Source organism: Brachyistius frenatus, unplaced genomic scaffold (genome assembly GCF_029030835.1).
Source record: "Brachyistius frenatus isolate BFR_SWC_R1_liver_20210118 unplaced genomic scaffold, ASM2903083v1 Contig_4, whole genome shotgun sequence".
Lineage (NCBI taxonomy): Eukaryota > Metazoa > Chordata > Actinopteri > Embiotocidae > Brachyistius > Brachyistius frenatus.
Genome location: NW_027210603.1, coordinates 6,494,237 through 6,513,784, shown reverse-complemented (window position 1 = coordinate 6,513,784; position 19,548 = coordinate 6,494,237). Strand labels below are relative to the sequence as shown.

Sequence of the window (19,548 nt, the reverse complement as noted above, 5' to 3'; positions counted from 1 at the left end):
CAAATACTCAAAACATGTTCTCTGTATTACAATGGTATAAAAATGTTTTCTGTTGTCACAACATCTGTACTGAATGGTGTGGTTATACAATTGCACAGTCTCCTGAAATATCAGCTCTCCAGTGTAACAAAAGCTGAGTTTGCATGAATACAAAAAGATGAAAATTGTAGGCAAATGCAAAATAAAGAGTGAGAGGTGGAGCGTGAGTGGGAGGAGTAGAGGAGGGGGTGCTCAAACACAAAGCAACATAAAGGTGATAGAAGTGTACTGGAATCCAATTCAGAGGCCTGATCAGAGTAATGGTGAAGATGAGAGATGAACAGAGCATAGCTGGAAAAGCGTGTCTGATGAGATTCTGTGAGCATATATCAGCACCCATATTGCTCTGCATCATAGATAAGATAGGGATTGTACGCTTAGCTGTGAAAATCTCTGAATGGTAGCAAATCTGACATAGTTGTTTAATACAAAGGGTCCATTGATACGACTCAGGGATTGGATTGTACACTGTCAGAGAAGAAATACAACAGAATTGTGCCTTTTGGAGTACAAAGCCACTGCATTCTCTCAGAAGAATATTCCTGGGCCTTAGTACTGTTCATCTTAGATAGTCATTTGTAACATCTCTTGTAATTGTTTTTTTTTTTTTTTTTTTACTTTGAAAAACAATCCTTTCCTTTTTTTAATTTGGAAAAACAAACATTTGATCCTCTTTGAAATAATGCCCATAGATGAAGGTGGTATTCTTGAAATAACTTAACATTTTCAATACTTTCTTCAACAGCAATATCAACAGATGAAATGTTCATCTGTAGAAATAGTAAACCTTTGGTGTCCAAAGCTAGTATTGCCCCCTATTTTCATAAAGCATTTTTCATAATTATGTCTTTGACAGCTTGGTGAATTTTTTGACCAGTCCTCAATTATTTAATTGAACATGTTTAAAGAAACATGTTTGAGAGTTTTCTTTCATGAAAAGGACATTCTGTTCTCCCAAAATGTCCTTTGATTTTTCAGTGCCTTTGACACCATTTAGCCTGCCTTGCAGAGGATGGCTGTCATGTGTCATTGTTTTAGATCATGGACTATAGTCACCAGAGGTCTTCACCATGTGTGCTTTCTGAACTGTGTGTCAGACACAGTAGTGAGCATTGCTGGAGCTCCATAGAAGACTGCCCTGTCCCCTTTCCTCTACAATGTACACTTCAAACTTCAGGCATGACATTGAGACATGGGACCTCCAGAAGTTCTCCACAAACTGCAATCGTTACATCAACGGGAACTATGGATACATTTTCTATTTACTTATTATTACTATGATTTAATCTTCGACTCTGTTTTCATTCATATTCATATTTCCTGTTTTCCTAACTGTGTGTGCCTGACTCTCTGCATCTTCCTCCTCCATACATTACATTTCCTCCGGACTATCTTCTTTCTCATATCAGTAGCCCTGAATGTCTGATTCCAGTATTACACTATTAAAATCATTTTCTTCCTTCTTTGGAATGTTGACCTCTGCCATGGTCCTCCAAGGGTTGTAAGTGATTAGAAAACACAGTCAAAAGTTGGATTTGATTTTGGATGCATTGAGGTGAGCACAGTACAATGTGTTGTTAAAACAACAGAACAGCAAAATGCGTAATCTGTAGGACTTTTTCCACCAAATGAGTGCGAAGCTCTGGTTGTAGGCACCCTGGAGGGAAGGTAAACAATCTCCATTTTCATATACTGTACATTATAATGACACAAGGCTGGTTTCCTTTAATCTCAGGCTGAAATGGAGCAAATCTGTACTTTGAACTGCTAAAGCTCCTTTGTTCATGTATACATCTGGCTCTGAAGGGGACCCATCATGTGCTTGTTATGGCACATAATGTCTATGATATAAATGTACTCCTCCTGTATCTCTATTTCTACCATCTTATTTTTTTATTGCAGCCTATGTGTATTGGCTACAGTGGATACTAAAACTTAATTCAGTATTATCATACTGTAGGCTTATTCCTTGGATCAAGTATTAGCCCACAATCAAATAGACACAATTGAGGAAAGTAGAGATGCTACTTCTGTAATACACTGCTCAAAAAATAAAGGGAACACTTAAACAACACATCCTAGATCTCAATGAATGAAATATTCCAGTTGAAAATCTTTATTCATTACATAGTGGAATGTGTTGAGAACAAAATAACATAAGAATGATCAATGGAAATCAAAATCATTATCTCATGGAGGTCTGGATTCAGAATCATACTCAAAATAAAAGTGGAAAAATCAGATCACAGGCTCATCCAACTTCTGTGGAAATTCCTCAAGACAAGTCAAAATGAGGCTGTAGTGTGTGTGGCCTCCACGTGCTTGTATGCACTCCCTACAACACCTGGGCATGCTCCTGATGAGACGACGGATGTTCTCCTGAGGGATCTCCTCCCAGACCTGGATCAAAGCATCAGTCAACTCCTGGACAGTCTGTGGTGCGACGTGGCGTCGGTGGATGGAACGAGACACGATGTCCCAGATGTGCTGGATTGGATTCAGGTCTGGGGAACGGGCAGGCCGGTCCATAGCATCGATGCCTTCATCATGCAGGAACTGCTGACACACTCCAGCCACATGAGGCCCAGCATTGTCATGCATCGGAAGGAACCCAGGCCCACTGCACCAGCATATGGTCTTACAATGGGTCTGAGGATCTCATCCCAGTACCTAATGGCAGTCAGGGTGGAATGAATGGCTAGCACATGGAGGGCTGTGCGGCCCTCCAAAGAAATGCCTCCTCAGACCATCGCTGACCCACCGCCAAACCAGTGACACTGGAGGATGTTGCAGGCAGCAGAACGTTCTCCACGGCGTCTCCAGACTCTGTCACATCTGTCACATGTGCTCAGTGTGAACCTGCTCTCATCTGTGAAGAGCACAGGGTGCCGATGGAGAAGCTGCCAATCTTGGTGTTCTCTGGCAAATGCCAATCACCCTGCACGGTGTTGGGCTGTAAGCACAGGCCCCACTTGTGGACGTCGGGTCCTCATACCACCCTCATGGAGTCTGTTTCTGACAGTTTGAGCAGAAACATGCACATTAGTGGCCTGCTGGAGGTCATTTTGTAGGGCTCTGGCAGTGCTCCTCCTGTTCCTCCTTGCACAAAGGAGCAGATAGCGGTCCTGCTGCTGCTGGGTTGTTGTCCTCCTACGGCCCCCTCCACGTCTCCTGGTGTACTGGCCTGTCTCCTGGTGTCTCCTCCGTGCTCTTGACACTGTGCTGACAGACACAGCAAACCTTCTTGCCACAGCGTGCGTTGATGTGCCCTCCTGGATGAGCTGCACTACCTGAGCAACTTCTGTGGGTTGTAGACATCCTCATGCTACCTCTAGTGGTGAGGGCACTGGCAAAATGCAAAAGTGACCAAACATCAACCAGAAAGGATAAAGACAGAGAAATGGTCTGTGGTCACCACCTGCAGAACCATTCCTTTATAGGGTTGTCTTGATAATTACCTCATTTCCACCTGTTGTCTGTTCCATTTGCACAACAGCAGGTGACATTGATTCACAATCAGTGTTGGTTCCTAACTGTACAGGTTGATTTCCCAGAAGTGTGATTGACTTGGAGTTACATTGTGTTGTTTAAGTGTTCCCTTTGTTTTTTTGAGCAGTGTACATAAAACCAATTTAATATATTTTCAAAGCTTGGATTCAGTAGTCTTTAAATAAAAATCTTCATCATTTTTCTTATTCTTCCAAAGGGTCATAGGAAGAGAATGATGCAGGGTTTATCATGGCACTTTAATGGTGCTTTTATAAATGTGAACTTGACACTGTATTAGTTTGAATCAGAACTAGTCATGTAACTGTGCCCTAACGTCTTGTCTAACGTCTTAATGTTCTCGTAAATGTCTTTCAACTCTCACGTAGCCAGATTATATTTCAAATTTTTTATTGAAAAGAGTGCCCATTCAAGTTGATAATCGCCTCTGCATTACGCCAGGGGAACCATTCCTCTTTCACTTTTCTGATTTATGTTTCACTAACCTCTGCTCACGGCTTTGCATGGAGTGGGAATGTAGCAAGTGGCTGACCTGGATATCTGCAAGCATCATAAAGGACTACAGGGAATCTCAGGGTTTGAGAAATTATGTGGATGGGGCAGTGCTGTGAGTATACATCTATTGTTAATGTCCTCTGCCCTGAGGGCCACCTCAAGGTGCACATTAGGGTCTGCAGTTATCTATTAGCAAGAGCCTGCCACAGAATTTTAAAACCAGGTGTCCTTAATTCTTTATTTCCTGTAAACTGAATATGTTTTATAAAGAGGGATTCAAGACGTTTTTCCAGTGCAGGGAATGCAGTGTTGTAGTTAGTGAGCCACGTGAATTTAATATTCCCCATTGTGCATCTGGGGTCTGTGCAGAAAGGTTTGAATGTTTGCAGTTTGAGTTGAAGTGGACTCGGTTCGCTTGGGCTGTGGTTGTTTTCCTGAGTGTAATTTGCACATCAGGGAGAGCGTTCCAGCTGTGATGAAAGAAAACTGATTCATAATTCATGGAGTTGTAAATGTGGGTGCAACGGGCTAATGGGCAATGTGCTGTTATGTAATGAAAGAGCATAATAAAATTTAGGAATATTGTATGACCCTTGTTATAAGAAACAGGTCTTTTCTGATTTATTTGGAAGTTAGGCTATACATGTCAAGTTAATTTCATTTCACTAAAATATACTATAATAAAAGGAAAGCCCTTTTGTGTTCAAGGTAACGAGTTCTTCAAGAATATATACCTATCTGGTGACTTGAAAAAAATAAATAAGGGGCATTAAACAACAGCCAAACTTAACAATGAAGTATAAAGTCTTGTCTTATTACTGTCTACAATGGAAATAATTGACATGAATCTCTCTTTTGAAGTGACTCCTAAGATTCCATTCCAGCACAGGTTACCCATCTTTGCAAAATAAATCATTAAAAGTGAGAGATAAAAGACAGGTAGAAGGATAGATTGGAGAGCAAAGGGGGTATACCCAGAGAAAGAGTGGGAGAAAAAGACGGCAAGAGCATGCTAAGGAAGCACAACTCCTTTGTTCTCATGCCACACGCAGGAAAAGGCCACATCAATGATGTTGGCTGTTTCCAGCAAATATAGCATACAAGAGGGGGAGGGGGGCTCGGTTTAGAAGAGGGAAAAGTGAGTGTAATCCATTTGAGATTCTGGAAGGGACTCAGTCCTCCCTGTCACTCGTCCATCCTTCCCTGGAAACACAAAGAGCATTATGCATGAAGCCCAGAAGGTCTCTGAGCACGCACCATGCTGTCGCCCAGCTCTGCCGTACAAAGTCACTCTGACACCATTTCTCCAGGAAATCACAATGCTGCGTAACACAATAAAATACATCCAAATCAATGAGGGGTTAAGAGGTGATAATTCTTATAGCTTTCAGCCTTGACCACTTCCTCCGTGCTCCTATTGAAGTGTGACTAACAGCCAGTCACCTTCCAGATATGACATCTCTTTCCCTCTGGGTAGAGTGTGAATAAAAAATGGCATGGGGGAGTCATAAAAGATATTCAAATGCATTGTGTCCTTTTCTTTTGAAGTCTCAAAGTGCTGTCTTGGATTTTTCAGATTTCTGTGGATTTTCTCTTGGGTGGAAGTGCAAAAACTTCCTTATTCTGCTGTAAAGTTTGCTGAAGAGATACAAGATAGGGATGTGGCAACCACCCAAACATTGCGCAGGTGTGTTTTTGCAGATAAAGTTAGAATAAAACACATAGTAGGGAGGGGAAATAAAGGAAAAGATAAAGGCTGAGTCAGATCATACACAGAACAAGCTATGTGATGGCACGTCCCGATAAAGACCCGGTGAAACAGAGCCACATTCACCTTTGTATGCATTTTTCATAACACAACTTCTGGCAGAAATCCCAACATGTCACACAATCTGAGATAAAAAAAATACAAAAAACAGTCAAAGATCCCTGCTTGTAGGCATGCATGTTTATGCTGACAGTTTTTGAAGCTTAGAGGGACATATGTATGAGAGGGTTGCACATATCATTATATCATCATACAAAATGATGATGGTCTCTATAATGATAAGGAAAGAGATAAATAATTTATAAATACTTTTTTTTTTTTTTTTTTTTGCAAAACTTTACAAACATGAGAATCAATACAAGCTACGGCAATGCCCTTTGACTGACTAATGTGCATATGGCCCCGGAACGTCTCATGCAGCCCCCTGATCTGTGAAAAAAATTGCTTGGATCGTGTCACATTTATGCCACTTCTTTATTCAGCTTTCAATATCGCTTGTCGTTGTTGCATGTTATGTACACAGACATTACTTTTATCACTCAGGTTTTCCAAAGGTCAGATTCGAGAGCCCTTTTCACTATAACCATTTCTTCATGGTCCATATTTATGTTGAATGTACAATCCACATTTGAGGAACCATGTGGACTCTGACTCACAAGGTCTAAATCATTGTTTTCTAGTGTTCAACCACAAAACTTAGATTCAACTCAAATGGTTGTAGATGGCATGACTTGAGAGATGCATCTTGTATAATACTAGACTGAAATATGTGCAAATTGGTCTGCTGAATTAAGCACTCTTTGGGTAAAAGGTTTCTTTATAGCACCAGCCTTAAAGAGCCCCCAAGGGGTCACAGAAAGTATTTTTTGGAGGATTTCTTTTGCTTTAGCTCGCAGTCTATTTTGCATTACTCCGCCATGTTTTGCATTACCTCGCGTTACTTTTCTTCTCCCATTTCTTGAGAAGCTACTCCCAGCACAACACCCCAGTACGGGTCAACTCAGTGAATATTGCTTTGAACTGTAGATTAAGTATGCAGGTATAATGGTATGCTCAATAGACATGGTTATGTTATTAATGAAAGTAAACTCAAAGGAACTCTTAGATCAGTAGGTCTCTTTAGAATAAAACTGTAGCCTAATCTGCATAATGCTGTCTGTCGGACCAGTTATTGTAGGCTGACTAGATTTTGAATTACCTTGCAATACTTTAACATCACCAGCTCTCTCACTGGCCACAACATAGACAGAGAGTGTCTTTGACTGCAGCCTTGGGATGGCTCAGCCGTCACTGCGGCTGTAGACATGGCTGTACTTTGGTTGTTAAGGTTACGGCTGGTACACACTCGGTTCTGGTGGTTGCAACACATACTGTCAGAGAAGCACCGGAGATCCAAATAAGAACCAACAAACAAACCTGAATCAGTTTGTTGAGTGTGTTGGTGTGAGTCACAGCAAAGTCCAAACAATAACCATTCCCTGTCACAGCTTCACCCATCACAGCCAGGCAGAGCAGATACAGCTATATGCTCATGACCAGCAAATATACTATCACAGATCAGCCTTTTAAAATGAACAGGCATAATCCCTTGGCTTCTTTAGCTGAACTGCACCAATGCACTAACTGTTCATATGAACCAAAGCCGCTGAAATAGCGAAAATATTCACATGGCTCAGAAGGAATTTAAGAGGAATAGTATTTTCAGGTAACGCAAGAGTAGTCCTTAAAAAATGTTTGCCGTGATTCCTCTTGGGCTCCGTACAGCCATATTCTATATTGTGCCTAATAGTTACTATATCACTCTCGGTTTACTGCAAGTCTCAGGTTAAACTATCATTTTCTAGGGTTGTCCCTGTTTTCACAAGTGAATGATGAGATAAGCATCACATAATGCACTCCCTAAAAAAGCCTGAACAGAAAAAGGCTGGGTGATGGCTGAGCTTTGTAAGAGGCTGTAACACATGTGTCACTTAGAATTCAGCTGTGTCACACCACGGCCCAAGCCAGTGCAGACAAATATTGGTTTTGTGTCAAAAAGCTACTTGAAAGTTGGATGTGTTAATCTTCCTGCTAATGGCCTGGCAAAGGCCTCCTTATTATTCTGGTCCCAGCCTCCCTGTACTGAGGGTGTCTCCACAAGGTTAATTAGTGGAGGGTCCCTTGAGGTCCCCTACACGATGTGGGCTTAGGATAGTGGAGGTGCCTCTACACAAACAAGGTTAATGGAGCCTCAGATAACTCCCTCCTTCTCGTTCCCTTATCCACATGCATCCACTTGGAGTGTGTTACTGTGCCTTAGTTATCCATCTGCCTTTAAGGTGGAAGGGCTGTTAGCCTTGGGAGTCTGAACTGTAGGCATTAGCTGTTGAGGTGACATTTGCATCTGCTTGCAGTCATCGCGTTATTTAAGTAATACTTTCAGTTGGCAGCAGTAGGGTAAACAAGCAATTGCTATTTCCAGCAATATTATGTGCTGAAAACCAAGAAGTTTAATCATCATGTGTCGGTGTGCAGAAACAGCAACAACAGAAAACATTTTCACTACTGAAAAATGCATTGGGATATCATTCTGCCCACAAAACCATTTTAGGAACCAACATCCATCAATGATCTTGCAGCGTAGCTGCTTTTCTGATGTAGGCAATAATGTCCTATTGAGCTAATCTAAAGCCCATGGGTGTATCTGTCATCATTTCCCAAGAGAGAGCGAGGCAGTAACACAAGGCTTAAATCAAAGAAATAACACACACAGAGAATGGGGCCCCTCAAAGGTCATTGTGTCACAAATGACTTTGCATCAAAAATCGCACTCTGAATCACACCCTTGAATAAAGTGTGTCTTCAAGCCATTCCCTGAGGCATTTGCTTGAGCACACTACACCTTGCAATGCATGCCCCATCTTCCCACCTTCCCTGTCCCACCCTCCTCCTCCCACCTCTGTGACCTTCGTCACGAAGAACATGATTTATCACACCAATATCCCCTTCAGCACCATCCTGATTGCTTTGATTTCTCTATTGACATTTCCCACCGTTCCAACCGCATGCATTTTTCATGCTTGTCCTGGGATGTCGAGCATGCATCCACAGATGGTAGTCATAAAGACACTCAAAAAAGACACCTTATCTGTCATAACATGCCTGGAGCATCATATGCAACAGTCATGTTTACTTTATGTTTTATGGGTTTAGAGGCTGGCCAATATAGCCCTGTCTGTCTGCCTGCAAATCTTCTTGTCCATGTGAAGATATCGTCTTCAGAGGGGAACGGATGAGAGGCATCCTGCTCCAACTGCGAGGTCACAGGCAGGGAGGGTGCTGATATGGTGGTGGTTCATAAGGGGAATGAAAGGCTGGAGAGGAGCAGCTAAAAGTTTTAAAGCATGACCCAGTCCTTCTTTGGTGATGAAGGTGGCACAGCATGTGCTGAGAGGCTTGTGAAGAAATCTGGCTCCTCTCACACTCATATGCACATCTAAGCGTTTGCCAGCCTCGACTGGCCTTGCCACTGTGTTTCTGACTGTTCGTGTTTGTTTGTGTGTGTGTGGTGGTGGTGGTGATGTGGGGGGGGGGGTGGTTTTGTTTGGGTTATGAATTCTGTGCTCCCCAGTGCAGTGAGCCATGCTGTGTGTGATACTGAAGCCTGAAATAAAACAGGGCCATCTATTGAAGCCAGCATTTCATATGTCACCTCTCCTCATGCTGTTGAAATTGAGTTTGCCAGCATTAGTTTTTCTTCATGGGAATACAAGCCTATAGAACCTGCTCCCACTGCTGCAGAGCAAAGCCCCTTAATGCACCAGATCTGCATGGTATCACTGCTGTATAGATGTTCCTAGAGGCCCACAGAGGCACATGCTTTTACTTCTATGCATACATGATGAACAGATCAATCACCTCCATGAGTGCTTCTCTGATGTGACATCATAATATAATGGCTCTCCTGCTTTGATCCACGCTTCTTATTTCCATCCAGGGAACTGCTGCTAAACCTGCTGTAACATCACACATTGATACACCCAATACTTCACAAGCTCTGTTTGATGCATCTGTCTCCAAGCATGGGACTATGTTATTCCACAGCACATTAATGGAGGGCCTCCAGCTGAGTGTGGCTGACAGACATCTGGGGGAGAGAGATAGCTAAGATGTGGCAGCTCCTGTCGCTGTATTGATTCACTCTCCAGCGCTGACATTCAGAGCAGACACAAGCCAAGCTTTGGCAATCATATGTTCGTGGGCTCTCATGGATTTTGTGGTGGAAAAGTGAAAGTTCTTGTAGGTTATGCTGAGGTATAGCAGTCAACACTGGAGGGAAGTCTGACCTGCTCTTATTCTGGAGAAAAATATGTTTACTGTGTCATAATTCGTCCAAACTCAACTGGGAGGATAAAATGAAGGGCTTAGACTCATACATATGCATAGTTGTGACATTGTGAACTCAGAGGGTTAGCATAGAAAATGATGACTAATTATGTTTGCCGTCTGTCATATCAAAAGATGTGCTGAGCACAGGATGGCAATGACCCCACCCCCCTGCCACCACCCTTCACTTCTCCCTTTGTCCGATCTCTGTCACTCTTCGCGGTTTTAGTAACTGTCTTGCCTATTTTAATTTCCCTGTCAGGCAGTCTGCTCACTGTCTGTGTGACTAAGCTGCAAGATTTCTTCCTTGTTGACTCAGCAGTTAAGTGCATTAATCTCCCATCTCTCTCACTCATTTTGTATTCTCTTGGATAGAAAACAAAACTCTTTTCTGGCAAGCTAAAGCCCCATAAATCGTTGTCCAAACATATAATAAAACTCTAGATTTGGGTAGGATCATGGCTTTGTTACAAATCTGAGTACCTGCTTCTGTAACTTGTATGCATGGATGAGCCCTTCTTCTTGTATGCACTGCCTGTACTTTTGGCCTCAGTGCATCGTATACATATATTCACGGAGGTCAAACCGAGTAAGTTGGTGCTTGGCCATCTCTGCTTTACTTAAAGGCTGAAGTGTGACTGCAGGTTGAATGAAATTAAATGAGCTGATCTGCATTCAGCCAGAGGAAGGGTCATTAAACTGCCCAGGTTCTCTGTGAGTGCGAGACAGACCGACAGAGGAGCAAACCTTTTGGATTCTTGTGGATTCTTCTTTCTCTCTCTGGTGATCTCCTTTGCTACCCAGCCAGTCACATTAATGAGATGGGCGAAGCCTTACTGTCATGGTCTCATTGACGTTTGAAGAGTCAGGGGTGCAGTGCAGAATTCTCTTTTCAGCCCACATCTGGGAAGTGTGGTTAACAGGCAGGTCAGAGAAAAGAAGACACACATGGAGGAAGGGGCAGAAAGAGTAGAAACAAAGACACACTGGGAGAACAACCGAGGGCAGGCAAAGAGTTGAAGCAACATAGTGAGTGGAAACAGAGAAAGAGACCATAGACTAAACTAAAAAAGAAAGAGGGATGTAGTTGGACTTAAATCGATGGTGTGGTCCAGACTCAGGCAAGCTAAGGGTGTCGGCTTAACTGGGAGCACTGTGTTTTTTTTTTAGCCAAGCACCATGCTTCCATTGAGGTGTGAGGGAGGAGTCGTAGCTAACCGCACAGCCTGTTGGGAACTGTGGCTCTTCATAGCTGGTATACTGATGGCTTGCATCTCCCTGAGTGGGAAATTGACAGTAGATTATTGAGGGAAACCGCAGATTAGTTGCTCTGCCTCCACATTCACATTCCCTCTCCTCTGGGGAGATAAACAGCAGAAGGAAAAGATGGGACAAGGAAGAATGAAATATGCAACATCATGATTACCCACAGGGCCACGAAGAATGGTTTCGACAGAGAAAATAAGCAACGAGTTTGATGGGAATTCTAACTTCACATGTGTAAATATCTTAATTTTCACAGTTACAGCATACAGTATAATGATAACTACCCACACATGCAGTATGTATTTTTAGGTTTAGTCTCGTATGTTGTACTACACTGCATTCCAGCTTCATTACAGACAGTGTTAATAAAGATATCTTCATTATTTACTGTTATTCATATTTTCAATTGCATTAAATCAAATTCTTGATACATTATTTTAATTATTTCAATTCTGCAGTATTTTTTTTAATTTATTTTTTAAGTAATGCTAAGGAATACCTCACCTGACTTCAAGACATTAATGGGAATATATACGATGAAAATGTAACGCATGTTCATAACATACAAGGGAAATTTTATTATTTAACAGCCCATCTATGGCTGACAATGTCTGATACATTCTCGGCTAAAATATTTAAGATGTAAGTCTGGGGTTACATGTGTTTGTTTTATCCTTCATTCCTATAAAGCTTTTAAATACCCAGCTTTCCCAGTAATGTGTTTTACTTTATGGACTTGATAGTGTTTTTCCCACGTTTTACAAATTCTGAAAGTCTGCATACATCTGTTGAAGCAAAAATGAATTGATGAACGAGATGGAATAAGGGTATCAGATATGTTACTGTAGCTTCTTTGTGAAGTGCCCATTGAAGTCAAAATTCAAATTTTGTCATAAATTTAGGATGGTTTGTGAACAAGAAAAGGCAGCAGTAGTTGCTTTGTATTCTTGGAGAATAATGACATGTTTGCTATCACCGCAGACAAAAAAAAAAATGCAGTTTTTTGCTCTGAGAGATGGGACAACATTCCAAATGTGAAAAGTTGAATTGCATTAGTTAGGGCCTTTGACATTCTGACAGTCCTTCCTGAATATCAATTCCCCTGAGAGGAGAAAATGTCCCTGGTGAAACAAAGAAAAAAAGAAGCAACAAAAGCTTGAAAATGCTCAAGTGAATCATCTTTTAGTCATACTGCTTGGCTTTAGCTCTCAGTGATTTTTCAGACTTAAGTTGAGCATGCTACTCTTCACTGACGCAAAGACACAGGGAAGGCGTTTTATACATTCAGCAGGATTTGTTGACATACTGAGATATTATGCCAGTGCAGCACTTTTCACTTCATTTGTGTGCTTACTGTGGTTACGTTAAAAAGGCTGGCAAGCAACGAATATTTTACTGTGTGGAATATGGATCACTGACTATCAAAAGCTGTCACCCATAAGAAGGGGGTTAAGAGCAAAAATATAAAATAAACATGAGGCAAATTCTCTCCCAGTTGACATTAAACTGGTCCACATTTGCACATGTTGAAAGTTGTTCAAGGTTTTATCATGTAGACTTGGTTGTCTGACCATAACAGGGCTTTGAAAAAGATCTCTTGGTTGTAGCTGTTCATCATCATCTCCTCCCCTCTGTCTTGTCCCCTCTAGCCTGCTGACACTGATGGTTTCTAAGTGAGTATCTCATCCCTCTCTCACTCCCTCTGTCATAATCACTGCTCTTTATGATCGGTTTGCCCTCTCTGCCCTTTCAAGATGTGGCATGTAATGAGGGCTCTGGAGGACTATGTGAGTGGGCTATTTAGCTATTCAGACAAGATCAGCTCACACATCCCACGCTCTCTAACTCGACTCCCTACCAATACCTTTCAGCTGAGTACAGTGATTGTTTGTCCTGCTCACAAGGTCACACGCTGGATGGAGCCAGAGCTGCTCCGATATTCAACATCCATGAAGAGCCTTTTCGTGTCTATACTCACTTCATGTAAATTGATTGAAAGATTAGACGTGAGCAATTTTAATTTTAAATCCAACTCCATTGACAAACATAAAGACGTACAGAATATTCTACAGGGTTAAATAGCTGCAAAGAAAATGTAAAGGGTCAGTTTCTCCAAATGCAAAGAATAAAGAAACATATTTCCACAGAGATCACTGTCATGAATAAATAGGTAGTTTCATTTTTATGTCTAGTTACTCACATGACACATTCCTCGTGGAGTTATTAGGACATACCCTTCAGCAAAATTGCTGCACTGTATGTACACCAATCTGCTTACATTTGACAACACACCAGCATATTATTCATGATATATAAATAGTATTCACATTAAATTCCTAGCTGCCTGAATTTAAAACGTATTTAGACAACTTTCTGAACTGAATTTTAAACTAAGACTGTACACTTTGTGTACTTTGTCAAAAATGGAAATGCATAAATATATGCGTGCTCGAGGCACCCTGAACTTGAACCATCTTTTACGGGATTATTCACGCATATTAATCAGCATTGAACTGAAATTATTGTTGTTTAAACTAAAATCTTGTAAAAACACAGTGGCCTCATGAATGTTTAAAGACACAAGCAGATAACTTAGATAAATTCCACAAAAATTCTCCAGCAATGAGATGTGAAAAAATACATACACACATCCTTAATTTTACAGCTCAGGACTGTCGTCTTGTGGGCAACACATCATTGTCCCATTTTTTAAATGTAATTTTTCATCCCACCATTAATTTAACCATTAAATTAGATTAAACAATTTGATTAGCATTCATCTTAAAATTAGTCAGTCTGGTATTCCATTAAGGGACACAAAGTTCTCCAAGACGCTGGGAAAAATCTAGCTGCCAAGTATCGTAAAAAGTTTGCATAAGTAAAGAATTGGAGCTGTTTCAAACGCAAAGTGTCGTCACATCATATATTGATTCCTTTTGTGATCATGCCATTTTTATTAAAACCACCCTCACTTTTCCTTTAGTGCCTGAAACATCTAAAACACGAGTTTAATGGCATAATGCACACTCTTCTTGGGGGTAAAAAAAACCACAAGAATTCCCAGAAACAATACTGAGTAGAGAACCTCGATGTCCTCCGCAACAAAATGTCTAAAATCAACCAGCTTCATGGTATATATTTTGTGAAGTCATCTGCTTACACCATCCCAAATGTTTCCAACAATATTCAAACCAGGGTAAATATATAATTATAATCAGGGTAACAGTCAACTTCATTAGGTTGCCTGTCAATGACATCATGTTACTTTTACCACTTGCACATGCTATACCTTTCTGGAACCCACGGTAAAGACCAGAAACAAAACATTTGTTAGAGAAAAAAAATGGTTTAGCATTGAACATCCTTTGTGAAAGGCACTCTTACTGCCTTTTTAATACTGTGTGTTATTATACACACTGATGCTGGTTGGGTAAGATGTTAACTGGGAGGAAGTGGAGATTATTTTTATTTGGCTCTTATTTTTAAGAGTAAACACTGCAGGACAGACACTTTTCCAAAGATGTGGCTTTTGTCCAAAGGCTGTGAAGAAAGGGAAGACTGTTATCATGGGGCTGTGTTTGATGTCAATCAAACTGTGTAAATGCAGTTTAGTCTGTCACCATCTTTGCTTCCCAATGGGGCAAATTTCAGGTCACTAAAAAAAATAAATAAATAAATAAACATTTTGAAGATTTTTACAGAATATTATGGAAACTACCACAAAACAGAAATGTAGCTACGGAAACAACTGTAAACTAAATACTATTGGGTGAAACCGATGGAAGGCTTTAAAAAGAAAAAAAAAAAGAAAAAAAATAAATTCAACCAGTTATGTTTTAATTTCACACTCAGTACTCAGTACATGCAAGTCTCACAAGAAATGTGTGGCTCAAACACACATGTGCTAAAACCCAAAGATAAGGAAACAGTGGCTAAAATAACTTGCATTTACCACACTGTGCAGAACTCCCAATCATACAGTTCAGCAGACTGTGTTTGTACGCTAGCGCTGCCTAAGACCATTTACTGTGAAACTGTATTTGTTTACTGAGCATGGGACTTCCAAAAGTTGCAGTCAAATAAAATATTTGTTTAGTCCTTCACATACTAAAAGCCTACCTGTAACCCACATAGTCTATTTTGTGTGTTTATTTAGGAAGTTGGACAGACACACCAATGCTACCTCTCAGCATTGGTAATGCGATGCACATTTGTCTCACTCAAACATACTCTTTTTGATTTAAAGACCCATAATGGCAGAAGTTACGTATTGTGCATTTAAATATATATAAAATAATAGAACCTTTAAGAACATTAGAGCTGAATATCATGAATCCGAGTCGATATGCTTAATTTGTAGATGCAAATTTAAGAAGTATAAGTCCGTATTTTTGTAACTTAGGCCTAATTACATTTTAGAATTAACAAAGGTTTCATATATTGACATTGTAGTGCAGGCTGCGTTTTATGTAGACTAGACCACTGGATTAAATAACTTGGTGTTTCAAACTCTACCTCTGTACACTTTAACTGCACAGCACAGCTCTAACTAAGTTTACAGGACATGAACACAGATGGGAACTATATGCGTGTGTGTGTGTGTGTGTGTGAAGCCCCGCCCACCTCAGCCTGTTGACCTATGAACGGCTCCGTGTTAACGCGCACATGCTCCTCACGTCGTCTCCCTTTCGTTTAGCATGTCAACATGGCGGCATCCATGGCATCCCAGGCTGCCGCGAGAGGACTGAGGACAGCGACGTCAAAGCGCGTGCTTCTCGACAAACTCAAGGTAGCGTTACAGCGCGTGTCACCGTGACAGCGGCGCTCTCCCCGCACGTGTGTTTGTTGTCCTCGTCTCAGGGAGCTGTTAGCGTAGCTGTCTTTGCTAGCAGGTTAGCATGTGTGAGCAGAGAGAGGTTAGACGGATCAGAGTTGAACAGCGTGACGGTCCACCGGTGACGCGACGCGACGCCGCTCTCTTCACTTTCAACCTTCAAGTCCTGTAATAAGTGACATGGCAATGCATGTCGTGTAAATCAGCGCTGTTCTTAAAAACGGACAGCTGTTTGACACGAGGGAAACTTCACCCAACTCGCCACTCTTCTTGTGTACATGCTCGTTTTAATTCGGTGGAAAAACACGGAATTGTTTGTTTCAATCAATGATATTGTGCTTGTTTAGCACTCAGTTTAGTACTTACAGTGCTTCGTCAGCACTTGGTTCACTATTAACAGCACACACCTGAACAACCGAAGGAGACACACAAGGTCACAGCTCGACGTTTGTGATTCCGACCACATGTCAGATAAGAACACAGTGAAAAGGTCGAACTCTGCTCTTTGATCCTCTCCTATCTCACAGCATTCATCCCATTATGTTTGTCTGTGTACACAATGGTGAATGATTACAACTGCATCGTCATTTGTGTATCAAACAAAGCATTTGGCCAAATGATGACAAACAGAATTGAATGGATGCTGCCGAAGCCACAACCAGCCTTTTATTGACTTACAAACAAACGAAGTCTTGCAGAGTAGAAAGGAGCAAAGTGATGTTTTTTTTTTTGTTATACATTTCAAAGCGTTAAGAAGAGTACATGAATATGTCGGCATGCTCTGCTGGAAGCAGTTGGATATTGTTCAGGTTTTGTTTGAGGTTATTGAGGTTAACTTCAGGTTTAACTCTGGGGTTTCAGTACTTTGAAGGTGGTTCACTTCTTAAAGAGTTAACCTGCTCCAGAGCAGATTATGTTTGAGATAATAGATCAAAATGTACAAAAACACCGCCTGACCTATCAATTCGCTTGGAAAAATGTCATCAAAACTTGTAGAACATCCTGTGGAGTGAGGCAGTCCTCTGCAGAGGGCAGTGTTCAGAGACCGACATATCTCTTTGAAATCATGTATTTATTATTTGTTCTGAAGCTTGTCTGACACCTGTGGAACTGCAGGTGAGAGGATAAGGCTGCAAATGTCGTGCGCATCCTGAGAATATACAGAAACACATCAATTTAAGGGGATACACACGTGCAGTGTAATTAAAGCCAGATCTTCCCATGCGTTAGTGATGGTGAGGTGATATTATAAGCCTTTAAACTCAGGGTACGCAGTCAATTCTTTTGCCTTCCTGTATTTCACAGCTGTGCTGCATTTATATGTTTTTCTTTGAGTATAGTTTCCTCCTCATTTGTAAACTATGCTGCACGCCACCAGTACACTTGTCCATCTTTGTGATCGGTCATAGGCTGCAACACCTCCTCTTTTATGTGAGCGTGCTTGTGGGTTTAATAGGGAAACCCTGGGTTGATGTACTGATTTGTTAACCAGCTTTGTGTGATCGCTTAGCTTTATCTCGTTGTTTAGGTTTTTATTAAGACAGAAAATGGAACGATATCTTGGGTATGTTGATCCTGCTTCATAGTACAGGCCTCTGGTCTTTAAGTGTGTCTGCTTAAATGTTTGTAACAGCATTACAGGATGTTTGTACTGGAAGGGCAAAGCAGTAACCTGTTGATACTGTAAACATTAGTCCAGTCAAGTAGGCACCCTCTGTTTGCCACTGTGTTAGCACTACAGTTGGACTTTAGCGGTCTCGTTATATTTACCTTTTTATATTGACTTTTGGTGTGCTGCCTGATGGACTTTGTTACTGATGGAGCCTTTATACGAAGTCGAATAGCGTGCTTTGTAGTTGCTTTGGGCCTGAAGCAAAATTGCATTGAACACATAACTGAAAATGTATTGTGCTTTTTTTTTTTTTTTGCGCAAACCAGTAAATACCATATCTTGACCCTGATTATCCAGGCTAGCTTGGTATGTCTTTAGTAGTAAATACTAGTAGAAAAGGTTTTCAGATCCTTTGCTTGCCTGTGAAAATACTCCATTACAAGTAAAAGTCCTGCACTCCAAAAATTACTTGTATAATCAGCAAAACGTACTTAAAGTATTTAAAGGAAAAGTAACCATTCTGCAGAAAAATGACCCCAGGCAATACTTAACTATGATAATTTTTTTATTAATGTTATTGCTGTTTTTAATTCTGCTAATTTCAACTACTTTAGTAAATTTAATCCACAGTAATGCAACATATTCTATAATATTATTATATCTTTGTGGTGTCACTGTCTCTAAAAAGTCAACAACCTCATTAAAACAGTCCTGTTTTCAGCTTTCTAACGATGCCTTTTCCAGATAATCCAAGGAAGTTTTAAATAGTTTATTTATCTTAAGCAGTTGCTTAATCATTAAATGTATCAGAACAGAGCACGGTGTGAATAATTATAATCATAGATGGAACTAAAGCAGTCAGACAAATGTATTGGAATGGAAAGTTTTGCCTCTGTGATGTAGTGGAGTGTAAGTATAAAGTTGCATAAAATGGAAACACTCAAGTGAATTAAAATTCCCTCGAATTTTTACTTTCAGTAAAGTACTTGAGAAAATAGTTAGAGTTCACCAGTGGTAATCAGTCTGGTTTAAACAAGTTTATCTGTTGCAGCCAAGAGCTCCTTCTGATTATTAATTGATTAATCAATGATTTCTGACTTTAATGTTTGAAATGATGTTGAGCATCTCCTTTTAGCTGCCGGAGACATACAGGATTGACAGTTTTTGCTCTGCTTGCCTACCCCACAGCCTGCATGTTGTTTATACGTCATCTGCATACATGCCACACGCAATACAATCTGCAACAGTCTGGATATCTGGCAGTTTAAAAAAAAAACAACAATATTTATTTTGTTTACTCAGTGCAGTTGCATGGATTTAAAGGTAGACTCTCCTCCCTGCTTGTCTTCCACTTCTTATGCTTGTCCTCTCTCTCTCATTGTCTGTCTGTGTCTCTCTCTCTCGGGCCAGAGAGAGAGAGTAATGATCAGGGATTGTCTCTGGTCTGCAGCACAGTATCAGAGCCTGAACTGATTGACAGCCAGCTATCCCTACAATAGAATCAAATCAGCTTCGTCAGTATGTCAGCTGAGCGTAGGATTTCAATTTGCTGTGATTTGTCAACAAAAATGTAGAGGACATCACAATATTTAGAGGGGTACGCTCCAGGATGCTCTTTAAGGAGGAATGGGATGTTTTTTTCTTTCTTTCTTTCTTTCTTTC

The 19,548-nt window shown here is 40.8% G+C and overlaps 1 protein-coding gene across 1 annotated transcript in view; it reads left to right on the top strand.

Annotated features, from left to right (window-relative positions):
* Positions 1 to 16,125: 16,125 nt before the first annotated feature.
* The window catches only part of suclg2 (succinate-CoA ligase GDP-forming subunit beta), a 100,419-nt gene continuing 96,996 nt past the window's right edge, over positions 16,126 to 19,548 (top strand). Inside the window, exon 1 of the mRNA XM_069712877.1 lies at positions 16,126 to 16,229. Coding sequence (XP_069568978.1) covers positions 16,146 to 16,229 — 84 coding nt within the window. The 5' untranslated portion in view covers positions 16,126 to 16,145. The remainder of the gene's footprint in view (positions 16,230 to 19,548) is intronic.